The 15,000-nt window shown below is 29.6% G+C and overlaps 1 protein-coding gene across 3 annotated transcripts in view; it reads right to left on the minus strand.

Moving 5' to 3' along the window:
- Positions 1–15,000, minus strand: part of LOC137632827 (cubilin-like) — a 135,070-nt gene that overhangs the window by 25,302 nt on the left and 94,768 nt on the right. For 2 of the 3 annotated variants that reach the window (XM_068364925.1, XM_068364924.1), the window contains exons 6-7: positions 11,296–11,322; positions 1,121–1,332 (exon numbers count right to left, since the gene is read on the minus strand). In XM_068364925.1, the coding sequence (XP_068221026.1) occupies positions 1,121–1,332; positions 11,296–11,322 (239 nt within the window). The remainder of the gene's footprint in view (positions 1–1,120; positions 1,333–11,295; positions 11,323–15,000) is intronic. The other variant, XM_068364926.1, reaches the window with a different exon arrangement.

A 15,000-nucleotide genomic window follows, 5' to 3' on the forward strand; every position in this document is an offset into this window, starting at 1 on the left:
TTTCCAGGCTTTTCCGGGGGAGGCGTAGATAAGAAATGTTTGGAATTAGGGAGAAAACAAAGATATTTTTTTCATGCTTTATTTTTAGGTTAATATTTGGATTAAATTTCTTTTTTAGTTTTGTATTATTGCATGTTTTTTCGTATTTTTATTTGACTACTCTATCTATTCATTATCCTACACTGTTAAAAATTTGCATTATAAGAACAGTAAAAATCCTGGAATAAATAAAGGAGTGATATTACGGTCACCAACCCGTAAAAGATAATAGCAAATAGGGTAAAAATTACGGTCGCCTGTATTTTTATGAAATACGGCTGAGAACAGTATATTTTTACGGAGTTTTTACGATTAAAATTACGGTTTTTGTTAACAGTGTAAATACTGAACACCTACCTCCCCCCCAAAACATAGAGCAAATTCGTCTCTTCAAAGTAGTCAAATATAAAGACCTCAAAAGTAAGAAATCTCTCTACGCTTCACTGGATATAAATATTAATTTTTAGATGGACAAAGGCTCTGATATAATTCGGTTAACTTTCATTAATAACGACAGAAATTTGCGCAAAACGAGTTAATTCAAATCTCAAGTCAGCTTGCAGTAGGCCTGGGACTTTGCGGATAAAAAAAAAAAAATATTGTTTCAGTTCAATACGATTATTCATGCCACGATGTATAATTGCTTATAACATTCTATGAAAAATAACAACAACAACAACAACAACAACCATAATAATAATAATAATAATAATAATAATAATAATAATAATAATAATAATAATAATCTCCTCTATATAAAAAGATCAACGTGTCTGGGTATATATATATATATATATATATATATATATATATATATATATATATATATATATATATATATATATATATATATATATATATATATATATATATATCTTATTTTAATTGTTCATTACTTCTCTTGTAGTATATTAATTTACCTATTTCCTTTTCTCACTGGGCTATTTTTCCTGTTGGAGCCCTTAGGCTTGTAGCATCCTGCTTTTCCAACTAGGTTTGTAGCTTAGCTAATAATAATAATAATAATAATAATAATAATAATAATAATAATAATAATAATAATAATAATAATAATACTTACAACCATTGATGAACTCGTAAGAAGCCAAGAAGAGATCACTGGTCGTGTTGACTAAATCTGTATAGAAACTGATGATGATTGTGCTGTACAGGGAGATCCTCAGGCGGGGGCCTATGGGCCCGCAGTACCGCCCTCCGAAGGGCGTGTTCAGGAGGTCCACGTTCTTAGGATCCTTGATTTCAGTGTACATGTCTAGATACTCGTGGCTACATCTGTTGTGAAGCGTGCCAAGAGAAGGTCCCGTGAATAAAGATGAATTGGCAACTCTGGGATTATTAGTTTTCAGATACCGCTATTCCAAGTGATGAAATTGCTGAGGTTTAGGAATTATGTAATTTTTAATCTACTGTATTTTCTGCTTTTGGTTATGAAAATTTATTAAAATTACTCAAAAAATAAAACTATTACTCAAATTTAAGCTGGTGGGGACTTTATTCTGATTGTTGTTGGTCTCTTTTTATATATATCAAAATATCAAAATGTTTCTAGGTTAACTCGAAGAAATTTTGCTCCACAGTTTCTTTAAATTGAATGAACTCAGTGGCACATCTAAGGGTGAGCCCATTCATATATATATATATATATATATATATATATATATATATATATATATATATATATATATATATATATATATATATATATATATATATATATATATATATATATATATATATATATATGATAATTGAGCTAATGAAATCTCTCCATTTCAAGTCTATTTTTCTCGTGTAATAATTTCATAACGTGATTATTAGGCCACTGATATTTCTATATTCTAAGTTTTCTAACTAAAGTGACTTCTTATTTACTTTAAGCCTTCTTATCTCATGTGTAAATCCACTTCAATCTTTAGATTAGTTATCAATAAATAAGATATTAAAATAATCCATGAATGAAATATAAAAGAGCCAATTACTAAGTTACTTAAGAATGGTCAGGTCTTGATTGAAACAATTTCTCGCGTAATATTACAAAATAATATTCAGAGATTTCAAAGTTGTTGAGATAAATTAGTATTAAAATAACTTAGATATTTTAATGTATTGAATTCTCTCTCTCTCTCTCTCTCTCTCTCTCTCTCTCTCTCTCTCTCTCTCTCTCTCTCTCTCACTCACTCTCTCTCTCTCTCTCTCTCTCTCTCTCTCTCTCTCTCTCTCTCTCTCTCTCTCTCTCTCTCTCTCTCTTAGTAAAAAACAGTAGGCCTACAAGCAGTGTATTTAAATTATTTTCGTGTACACACTTCTTGGGATGGTGGTGGTGCACTCTCTCTCTCTCTCTCTCTCTCTCTCTCTCTCTCTCTCTCTCTCTCTCTCTCTCTCTCTCTCTCTCTCTCTCTCCAGTTCATTATCACAGAGAGGCCAAATCATGCAATGAAATCCTTTTCACCGAATATCAATATATCTGAATTTGTTTTTCAACTTTGAATTTTCAAAAATTTTAATGGCTTTATATATCTGACATGTTTCAAAATTTATATTTGGAAAATATAGTATATTGATATACGCGATATTTTGATAGACCTGATTTTTTTCAACTTTGAATTCTAAATTTTTTAATAGTGTTATAATCTGGGATGTTTCAAAATTTACATTTGTAAACTATAACAAATTAATATGCGTGATATTACATCGAAAGGTATTTTGATATATATGAGATATTCTAATATTAGTTATGTGAACCGTATATTTTATGTATTTTAGATACTTTTAGCATACAATACTTTGCAAATTTAATTATTTGAAATATATGGGGATTTTCTACATGGTGTATCTAATATATACATACATACATATATATATATATATATATATATATATATATATATATATATTTATATATATATATTTATATATATACCGCATATATATATATATATATATATATATATGTATATATATACACCGTATATGTATATATATATATATAAATATATATATATATATATATATATACGATATATATATATATATGGTATATATATATATATATATATATATATATATATATATATATATATATATATATATATACGATATATATATATGGTATATATATATATATATATATATATATATATATATATATATATATATATATAAATTATTATACAGTATTCCAAATTTTCAGACGTTAGACATATGATAAAAAAAGAAAAATCAAAGATTTCAGATTCAACACTGAATACATACCAAAATGAATATTTTCACATTTCAGAAGAAAAAATTTCTCAAAATTCTAAATAATTTCATGAAATCCAAACACAAATGAACAGACGTTACTAATAAAGCTACAAACAGCATCTCACTAAAAGCTAAGAGTCACATGCATATCTAAGGCTTCATCATTAACCCTTTTTTTTTTTTTTTTTTTTTTTTTTTTTTGGTTCATGCATTATGCGAATCAGCGATTAAGTAGAGAGTTATTGTTATTAAATTGTTGAGGATAGTTAGGTATTTATCTGTTGGGTCTCACACAGCAATGTTGCTACTTACACACTGTTGGTAATCACCGTTGAGAAAGGAACAATTGACACTTAAAGAGTTACTTATGGATAATTCCTAAAGAATTATTTTTTTTTCGTTTTCTTTTTTTTTTTAGATCCTTATTGCCTAATGAAAAAAGCCAATACATGGTTGAAATCATAGCTACAAAAAAGTGAAAGAAATGATGAACATTGAATATAAAAAAAATATAAAAATATTTTTTGGGCATATTTCTATTTTTGTAGATTTGGAAATACTTATTGCCTAGGTATATTATGAAAAAAGCCAATAAATGGTTGAAATCATTGCTACAAAAAATAAAAAAAAAAGTTCAATACAGTCTACAGAAAATAATATATATATATATATATATATATATATATATATATATATATATATATATATATATATATATATATATATATATATATGGAATATGACAAAAAGGAATTTCTTTTTGTATTTTTCCTTTTTGTATATTAAAAAATCCTTATTGCCTAGATATATTAAGAAGAGAAGCAAATGAAAACTTTAAATAATATCTAAAGAAAAAAAGTCCAAATTGTGTCTACAAAACTATAAATTATTTGTGATATAAAAATAATAATTTTTTCGTATTTTTTGTAGATTTAGACATCCTTATTGCCTAATTATATTAAGATTAGACACTAAAAAAGTTTAAATCATATCTAAAAAAAAGGTTTAATTCAGGTCTACAAAATAATGAAAGAAATGATGAACATGGAATACGAAAAAGAAAGAATTTCTTTTTGTATTTTTTTTCTTTTTTGTAGATTTTGAAATTCTTATTGCTTAAGTATATAAAGAAAAGAAGCCAATGGAAGTTCAAAATATATCTAAAAAAATAAGTAAATGAATAAAGGAATTATAAATATGGAATATAAAAATAAGGAATCAAAACTCAGTGGTACGTTATGTTAGTGAGAATATTCAATTGTGTCCTGTGTCATATTTTTTTCAAAGGGAAAGAAGGATACCGGTAATTGCTCTAAAAATAGCGGGGAGGTGGGGGGGGGGGTTTCGTGTTACAGATATTGGCAAAGAATAGATTCTGTAATAATTTTGGACTTTCTTCAAGTGAGGATAATACTGAAGAATAATTTAATTCTGCAATGATTTTGGATATTCTTCTAGTGAGGATGATACTGAGGAATGATTGGTAATAATACTGAAGAATAATTTAATCCTGCAATGATTTTGGACATTCTTCAAGTGAAGATGATACTGAGGAATGATTGGTAATAATACTGAAGAATAATTTAATTCTGCAATGATATTGGATATTCTTCAAGTGAAGATGATACTGAGGAATGATTGGTAATAATACTGAAGAATAATTTAATTCTGCAATGATTTTGAACATTCTTCAAGTGAAGATGATACTGAGGAATGATTGGTAATAATACTGAAGAATAATTTAATTCTGCAATGATATTGGATATTCTTCAAGTGAAGATGATACTGAGGAATGATTGGTAATAATACTGAAGAATAATTTAATCCTGCAATGATTTTGGACATTCTTCAAGTGAAGATGATACTGAGGAATGATTGGTAATAATACTGAAGAATAATTTAATTCTGCAATGATATTGGACATTCTTCAAGTGAGGATGATACTGAGGAATGATTGGTAATAATACTGAAGAATAATTTAATCCTGCAATGATATTGGACATTCTTCAAGTGAGGATGATACTGAGGAATGATTGGTAATAATACTGAAGAATAATTTAATCCTGCAATGATATTGGACATTCTTCAAGTGAGGATGATACTGAGGAATGATTGGTAATAATACTGAAGAATAATTTAATCCTGCAATGATATTGGACATTCTTCAAGTGAGGATGATACTGAGGAATGATTGGTAATAATACTGAAGAATAATTTAATTCTGCAATGATATTGGACATTCTTCAAGTGAAGATGATACTGAGGAATGATTGGTAATAATACTGAAGAATAATTTAATTCTGCAATGATATTGAACATTCTTCAAGTGAGGATGATACTGAAAATGATTTAATTCTGCAACGTCCAGGACAAGTTACGGAATATTCTTTCCAAACCGATGGTCGTTTTAAAGTTTGTACTCTGGGGGTAAAAAGTGGGCTGGAACAGACAACGCTAATTGAAGTTTGGGGGTAGGGGGGGGGGGGAGGGGAATATCAACTGGACATTACAGTTTCTACAGAACTAACTCCAAGTTGTTTACAGATAACACGGAATGAATACAAATACAATTTAAGAGAGTGTTTATGCCACAGAGAAGGTGACTGTGAACAGACTAGATGTTAAGTACTCCAAGGTCTTGGAAGTTGTCACAAGAAGAGCTTAGGATATTCTGGTGTTCGCATAACATACAGGGGGCCATAAACAAAACTGCTTCGTGAAGGGACTGGAGGGTTGAAGTGTGTGGTTTTAATTTCTCTGAATGAAATGTCTCATTGCTATTTTTATGTCTGCGTGGAGGCAGATCTCAGCAGAACTAAATAAGATGCACAAGAAATTAATAAATGGATACCAGTCCCAATGCACACACTGACACACACACAGCGGTGGCAGGCCTGAGAATAAGCTTCAATGACCCTTCTTTTGTTTTTAGCCATTAAAATCTTTGAGAATCAATGGGTTTCATCAACGAATCAAAGTTATTAGCGATTAAAATCTTTGAGACTCAATGACTTTCACCAATGAATCAAAGTTTTAAGACATTAAGATCTTTGAGAATCAATGGATTTCGCAAATGAATAAGAGTTTTTAGCAATCAAAATCTTTGAGAATCAATAAATTTCACAAATGAATTAAAGTCTATAGTAATTATAATATTTGAGAATCAATGACTTTCACCAATGAATCAAAGTTATTAGCGATTAAAATCTTTGAGACTCAATGACTTTCACCAATGAATCAAAGTTTTAAGACATTAAGATCTTTGAGAATCAATGGATTTCGCAAATGAATAAGAGTTTTTAGCAATCAAAATCTTTGAGAATCAATAAATTTCACAAATGAATTAAAGTCTATAGTAATTATAATATTTGAGAATCAATGACTTTCACCAATGAATCAAAGCTTTAGCAATTAAAATCTTTGAGAATCAATTACTTTCGTCAATTAATCACAAAGTTTTTAACGATTAAAATCTTTAAGAATCAATGATTTTCACCAATGAATCAGTTTTTAGCGATTAAAATCTTTGAGAATCAATTACTTTCACCAATGAATCAAAGCTTTTAGTGATTAAAATCTTTGAGAATCAATGACTTACCAATGAATCGAAGTTTTTAGCAATTAAAATCTTCGAGAATCAATGACTTTCACCAATGAATCAAAGGTTTTAGCATTCAAAATCTTTGAAAATCAATCACATTCACCAATGAATCAAAGTTTCTAGTGATTAAAATCTTTGAGAATCAATCAATGATTTTTGCCATTGAAAAATAAAGTTTTAAGTGATTAAAATTTTTGAGAATAATGATATTTCCAATGAATCACAAAGTCATTAGCAATTAAAATCTTTGGGAATCAATGACTTCCACCAATGAATCAAAGTTTTTAGTGATTAAAATCTTTGAGAATCAATGCTTTCACCAATGAATCAAGGTTTATGGCGATTATAATCTATGAGAATCAATGACTTTCACCAATGAATCAAAGTTTTTATCGATTAAAAGTTTTGAGAATCAATGATTTTCGTCAATGAATCACAAAATTTTTAGCGATTAAAATGTTTGACAATCAATGATTCCACCAATGAATCACAAAGTCATTAGCAATTAAAATCTTCTGGAATCAATGACTTTCACCAATGAATGAAAGTTTTTAGCAATTAAAATTTTTGAGAATCAATGACTTTCACCAATGAATCAAAGTTTATAGTGATTATAATCTTTGAGAATCAATAACTTTCACCAATGGATCAAAGTTTTAGCGATTAAATCTTTGAGAATCAATGACATTCACTAATGAATAAAATTTTTTAGCGATTAAAATCTTTGAGAATCAATGACATTCACTAATGAATAAAATTTTTTAGCGATTAAAATCTTTGAGAATAGAATGACTTTCACCAATGAGTCAAAGTTTTTAGTGATTAAAATCTTTGTGCATCATTGACTTTTGCCAATGAATCACAAAGTTTTTAGCGATTAAAATCTTTGAGAATCAACGACTTTCACCAATGAATCAAAGTTTTTAGTGATTAAAATATTTGTGTATCAATGACTTTTGCCAATGAATCAAAGTTTTTAATGATTAAAATCTTTGTGTATCAATGACTTCTGCCAATGAATCACAAAGTATTTTGCGATTAAAATCTTTGAGAATCAATTACTTTTACCAATGAATAAAAGTATTTAGCGATTAAAATCTTTGAGAATCAATGACTTTTACCAATGAATAAAAGTTTTTAGCAATTAAAATCTTTCAGAATCAATCACTTTCTCCAATAAATGGCGAATATGATCTTGAAGATTCTCCTAAAATTAATTTTCTGGGGCCATTCAAACGAATTCTGATTCCTTCCTTTTGTTGGCATTTTAGTGATTTATTGGGGATGCTGCGATGTCTTTATGAGAATGAGGACTTGTATGGAGATGAGACAGAAGCACGGAGGGAAACTCAGAGAGGATAGAGGAGAGCTTATGACCTAACTAAGTTTAATATTCATCGCATGAGCAAGGTCTTCTTGGGTGAAATCTTCAAAATAAAGACAAGTTGAGAACAATTTTTAAAAGAATTAAAAATAGTATACAGTCTATCTGATTGTGTCGTTAATGCTTAAGGGAAAATATCAATAATGTACTTTAACTTATTTTAAGTTATCTTCAAAAGCAAGACAAGCTGGAAACAACTTTAAAATTATCAAAAATAATAAACAGGCTAGTTGATTGTGATTGTTTTTTCTATGCTTAATAAAAATAACAATAATGTTCTTTACCTTATTTTAGGTTCTCTTTACAACTAAGACAAGCTCAGAACAACTTTAAAATAATTAAAAATAACAAACAGGCTAGTTGATTGTGGTTGTTTTTCTATGTTTTAATGAAAATAACAATAATGTACCTGAACTACTTTTAGAAGATCATCTTCAAAACTAAGACAAGCTCAAAATAACTTTAAAATAATTAAAAATAATAAACAGACTATTTAATTGTGGTTGTTTTTCTATGCTTAATGAAAATAACATTAATGTACTTTAACTCATTTAAAGCTTTCCTTCAAATAGTATTGATTGCCAATAACTGCTTATTGCAAAATGATCTGGCAAATTATATGGTATTCGAAGCCAAATTTTGAAAAATATATTCTATAGCAACTAAGTCAACCAATTTCAGCATCTAAATGATAAAATCTATAACAAGTAAAATCAACATTAATACGGGAAATTAGGTGTACTTATAAAAGCCAAATTAAATTATAATTCAGACTGGAAAAAACGAAAAAAAATTATTGAAAATTGGGATTCCAAGTTCAGCTGAAAACTTGCGTTTGTCCATAGTTTCCAAAAGCAAAAAGAATCTTGATAAATATTTGAATATAATGAAAACCTCGTGATGAGCCTTTTGGAAAAAGGTGTGAAATGTACGTTACTTTGAATATCAATACATACTATGGAGATATGTACCATGGTCTTCCACTGTCTTGGGTTAGAGTTCTCTTGCTTGAGGGTACACTCGGGCACACTATTCAATCTAATTTCTCCTCCTCTTGTTTTGTTAAAGTTTTTATAGTTTATATAGGAGATATTTATTTTAATGTTGTTACTGTTTTTCAAATATTTAACATTTCCTTGTTTCCTTTCCTTACTGGGCTATTTTCCCTGTTGGGGCCCCTGGGCTTATAATAAGCATCTTGCTTTTCCAACTAGGGTTGTAGTTTAACAATTGATGATAATAATAATAATAATAATAATAATAATAATAATAATAATAATAATAATAATTTGAAATTTTCTGGCATCCTGACATCGAAGGTAATTTTTTATAAATAATGAATAAAAGAATATCCAATTAAAACCATAGCAGCAAATATGGCATTACAAAAGTTAAATAGCTCTCAGAAGACCTGCTTCTGAAATAAATCGAAAAACATCACTAGTATGGTACGACACATCATGTCCAAGAATCTTGGCAAAGATGAACCTGAAGTAGAAAGCATTGCGATGAAGTTATTTACACTTTAAACAATTTCTGATCTTTTTACACTTCATACTTTTCTTGGGAATATCGATTATTCGTTATTTAAAGAGCAAATAAATCCATGAGGATTTATTCTTCAGAATTAGCCATCTTTCTTAATATTGTTACTGTTAAATGTTCATTATTTCTCTTGTAGTTCATTTATTTCTTCATTTCCTTCCCTCACTGAGCTATTTTTCCTTGTTGGAGCCCTTAGGTTAACAGCATTCTGCTTTTCCAACTAGGGTTGTAGCTTAGCTAATAATAATAATAATAATAATAATAATAATAATAATAATGACTGACGTGCCATTATTGGCAGATGGTAATAATTATAATAAAAAGCTTAGAGAAAATTGAGGTCTTCTGTAAGATAAATTCCACTGAGATAGCCATTACTTTTGATAATAATAATAATAATAATAATAATAATAATAATAATAATAATAATAATAATAATAATAATAATAATACTAAATAACTGTTCATGCCATATGAAACGTTTTCATATTTGTGTCTGAATAATATAATGTTGCGACTCATGATTGAGAAATTATTTGTCACATAGGTCTAAACGATTAATTTTGATAAATAGGGCTTTCTGGTTTTGTAGGCCTATGAAATGTACACATTTCCATAGCGGAAGTTTTTTGGTTAAATATTATTTAGCAAAAATACGAAAAACTATGTTGGCCTAAACGATTAATTTTGATAAATAAGGAAATTTTGGTTTTGTAGGCGTATGACATATACATATATCCATAAAGGTTTATAGGTTAAATATTATATAACAAAAATGCGAAGAACCGTGTTGGGCCTAAGCGCTTAATTTTGATAAATGAGTTTTTGGTTTTGTAGGCCTATGAAATATACATATCTCTATATGAGTTTATTGGTCAAATATATAAAAAGGCGAAGAATTATGTTGTTTCGTTCAATAGGTTGAAAGATCAAACTTTAAAATTTTCTCTTTTTTAATTTTCTCGGGATATGACTTTTTAATAGAAATAGGCCTATCTGATAGCATCCTAATCAATTTCTTTCTAAAATGAAACACATAGGTGAACGCAGTTTCCAGCTGAATCCCATTTTTTTTTATCCAATAAACAATATAATCTTTAAAACACAACATCGCTGATTGAACTGTCAATCTTACTCCACTTCGAAAAGAAGCAGATAAGAAAATCATTAGCACAAAAGGAAAAAAATAAATAAACTTTGTGTATGGAAGTGAATGAGTGAATAACTTGTATATGTTTGTATAATGTGATTCAGAAAATACCCGAAAATACAAAGAAATAGAGAAAAAAAAGTAATGCACGATTAGCTAATCATCCGAGAAAGAAATGCACGTCTTAGCAACAATAGTAGTAATAAGAATGATAAATGGAAATGCACGCAGTATATATATATATATATAAATGTGTATATATAGATATAGATTATATATACTTAAATAAGGGAAGAAGACTTCACTACTCACGCCGGTGTCACTCCAATGGTTGATCCGCTATTGAAAAGGGACAAAGACGTTGAAAGAAATACATGAGGTTGGAAACAAATAATCCTTCTCACATTATGGGATAGGTATCCTATGGGTCTAATTTTTTTTTTTTTTTTTTTGCATTTGGGGTCTAATGATATAAAATTTCCCAATAGAGAATTAGTCAATTAATGAGAGTTTTTTTGGAGGGAGAGAAGTTAAGTGTACTGTGGCTGGTGATTGACATATACATTGCTTGTCAGAATCGTCAATAATTTTGTTTTGTTGTGTAGTTATGGTTAGTGATTTTTTTGGAGAGAAGTGAAGTGTGTTTTGGCTGTTAATTGACAGATACATTGCTTGTCAGAATCGTCCATGATTTTGTCTTGTTGTGTAGTTATGGTTAGTGATTTTTTGGAGAGGTGAAGTGTGTTTTGGTTGTTAATTGACAAATACATTGCTTGTCAGAATCGTCAATAATTTTGTCTTGTTGTGTAGTTATGGTTAGTGATTCTTTTTGGAGAGAGGTGAAGTGTGATGTGGCTGTTAATTGACAAATACATTGCTTGTCAGAATCGTCAATAATTTTGTCTTGTTGTGTAGTTATGGTTAGTGATTCTTTTTGGAGAGAGGTGAAGTGTGATGTGGCTGTTAATTGACAAATACATTGCTTGTCAGAATCGTCAATAATTTTGTCTTGTTGTGTAGTTATGGTTAGTGATTCTTTTTGGAGAGAGGTGAAGTGTGATGTGGCTGTTAATTGACAAATACATTGCTTGTCAGAATCGTCAATAATTTTGTCTTGTTGTGTAGTTATGGTTAGTGATTCTTTTTGGAGAGAGGTGAAGTGTGATGTGGCTGTTAATTGACAGATACATTGCTTGTCAGAATCGTCAATAATTTTGTCTTGATGTGTAGTTATGGTTAGTGATTCTTTTTGGAGAGAGGTGAAGTGTGATGTGGCTGTTAATTGACAAATACATTGCTTGTCAGAATCGTCAATAATTTTGTCTTGTTGTGTAGTTATGGTTAGTGATTCTTTTTGGAGAGAGGTGAAGTGTGATGTGGCTGTTAATTGACAAATACATTGCTTGTCAGAATCGTCAATAATTTTTTCTTGTTGTGTAGTTATGGTTGGTGATTCTTTTTGGAGAGAGGTGAAGTGTGATGTGGCTGTTAATTGACAGATACATTGCTTGTCAGAATCGTCAATAATTTTGTCTTGATGTGTAGTTATGGTTAGTGATTCTTTTTGGAGAGAGGTGAAGTGTGATGTGGCTGTTAATTGACAAATACATTGCTTGTCAGAATCGTCCATGATTTTGTCTTGATGCGTTGTTATGATTAGCAATTCTTTTTGGAGAGAGGTGAAGTGTGATGTGGCTGTTAATTGACAAATACATTGCTTGTCAGAATCGTCAATAATTTTGTCTTGATGTGTAGTTATGGTTAGTGATTCTTTTTGGAGAGAGGTGAAGTGTGATGTGGCTGTTAATTGACAAATACATTGCTTGTCAGAATCGTCAATAATTTTGTCTTGTTGTGTAGTTATGGTTGGTGATTCTTTTTGGAGAGAGGTGAAGTGTGATGTGGCTGTTAATTGACAGATACATTGCTTGTCAGAATCGTCAATAATTTTGTCTTGATGTGTAGTTATGGTTAGTGATTCTTTTTGGAGAGAGGTGAAGTGTGATGTGGCTGTTAATTGACAAATACATTGCTTGTCAGAATCGTCCATGATTTTGTCTTGATGCGTTGTTATGATTAGCAATTCTTTTTGGAGAGAGGTGAAGTGTGATGTGGCTGTTAATTGACAGATACATTGCTTGTCAGAATCGTCCATGATTTTGTCTTGATGCGTTGTTATGATTAGCAATTCTTTTTGGAGAGAGGTGAAGTGTGATGTGGCTGTTAATTGACAAATACATTGCTTGTCAGAATCGTCCATGATTTTGTCTTGATGCGTTGTTATGATTAGCAATTCTTTTTGGAGAGAGGTGAAGTGTGATGTGGCTGTTAATTGACAGATACATTGCTTGTCAGAATCGTCCATGATTTTGTCTTGATGCGTTGTTATGATTAGCAATTCTTTTTGGAGAGAGGTGAAGTGTGATGTGGCTGTTAATTGACAAATACATTGCTTGTCAGAATCGTCCATGATTTTGTCTTGATGCGTTGTTATGATTAGCAATTCTTTTTGGAGAGAGGTGAAGTGTGATGTGGCTGTTAATTGACAGATACATTGCTTGTCAGAATCGTCCATGATTTTGTCTTGATGCGTTGTTATGATTAGCAATTCTTTTTGGAGAGAGGTGAAGTGTGATGTGGCTGTTAATTGACAGATACATTGCTTGTCAGAATCGTCCATGATTTTGTCTTGATGCGTTGTTATGATTAGCAATTCTTTTTGGAGAGAGGTGAAGTGTGATGTGGCTGTTAATTGACAGATACATTGCTTGTCAGAATCGTCAATAATTTTGTCTTGATGTGTAGTTATGGTTAGTGATTCTTTTTGGAGAGAGGTGAAGTGTGATGTGGCTGTTAATTGACAAATACATTGCTTGTCAGAATCGTCAATAATTTTGTCTTGTTGTGTAGTTATGGTTAGTGATTCTTCTTGGAGAGAGGTGAAGTGTGATGTGGCTGTTAATTGACAAATACATTGCTTGTCAGAATCGTCAATAATTTTTTCTTGTTGTGTAGTTATGGTTGGTGATTCTTTTTGGAGAGAGGTGAAGTGTGATGTGGCTGTTAATTGACAGATACATTGCCTGTCAGAATCGTCAATAATTTTGTCTTGATGTGTAGTTATGGTTAGTGATTCTTTTTGGAGAGATGTGAAGTGTGATGTGGCTGTTAATTGACAAATACATTGCTTGTCAGAATCGTCAATAATTTTGTCTTGTTGTGTAGTTATGGTTAGTGATTCTTTTGGAGAGAAGTAAAGTGTGATTTGACTGATAATTGACAAATACATTGCTTGTCAAAATCGTCAATGATTTTGTCTTGTTGTGTAATTATGGTTAATATTGTGTTGGTTGTTATGAAAAATCATACCAAAACCTTCTATTTTTATTTTGCAAAATTTCTCTCTCAACGTCATTCTGTTAATTGTCTTACGTCAGTTGACATCAATCATTTCTGGTTATCAAATTTACATATTGGAATTGAATAACTGTCAAGAAATGGTCTTCCGGTGAAAATTAATATCTTCAGTCTAAGACAGGAAAAGGAAGTGATGAAATTTCTCTCACAAACTCCGGAAACATTTCGATCAAATCTTCAAATCTTCAAGAAAATGTACAGGAAACCAAGACGTTTATTATACAGATTCAAAATTTAGGAACAGTAATTTTGAGTATCAAAAAATTTTGTCAAAATTTCTAGATTTAAGGTGTAGAATCTTTAATGGTACATAATTGGGTTGAAGAGATTAACCTTTATTCAAATTAACTTTTTCTGAATTATAAACTTAACATCTAATAAATAAATCTCCTGAAAATTTATCAAGACTTATATAAGACTATTAACAGCAGATAACCAATTTAATTATGAATGAAAAAATCCATACTATACATTATGTATAATTTGAATAGTTATACATTTAAATTTATTCTTATTTAAATTGCACTTTGAGAATAAGCTGTAAAAGAAATATGCAATTAGGATAAATGATTATCAAAGGGTCGAAAATAAGTGTCAACA

This window comes from Palaemon carinicauda, chromosome 42 (genome assembly GCF_036898095.1).
Source record: "Palaemon carinicauda isolate YSFRI2023 chromosome 42, ASM3689809v2, whole genome shotgun sequence".
NCBI lineage: Eukaryota > Metazoa > Arthropoda > Malacostraca > Decapoda > Palaemonidae > Palaemon > Palaemon carinicauda.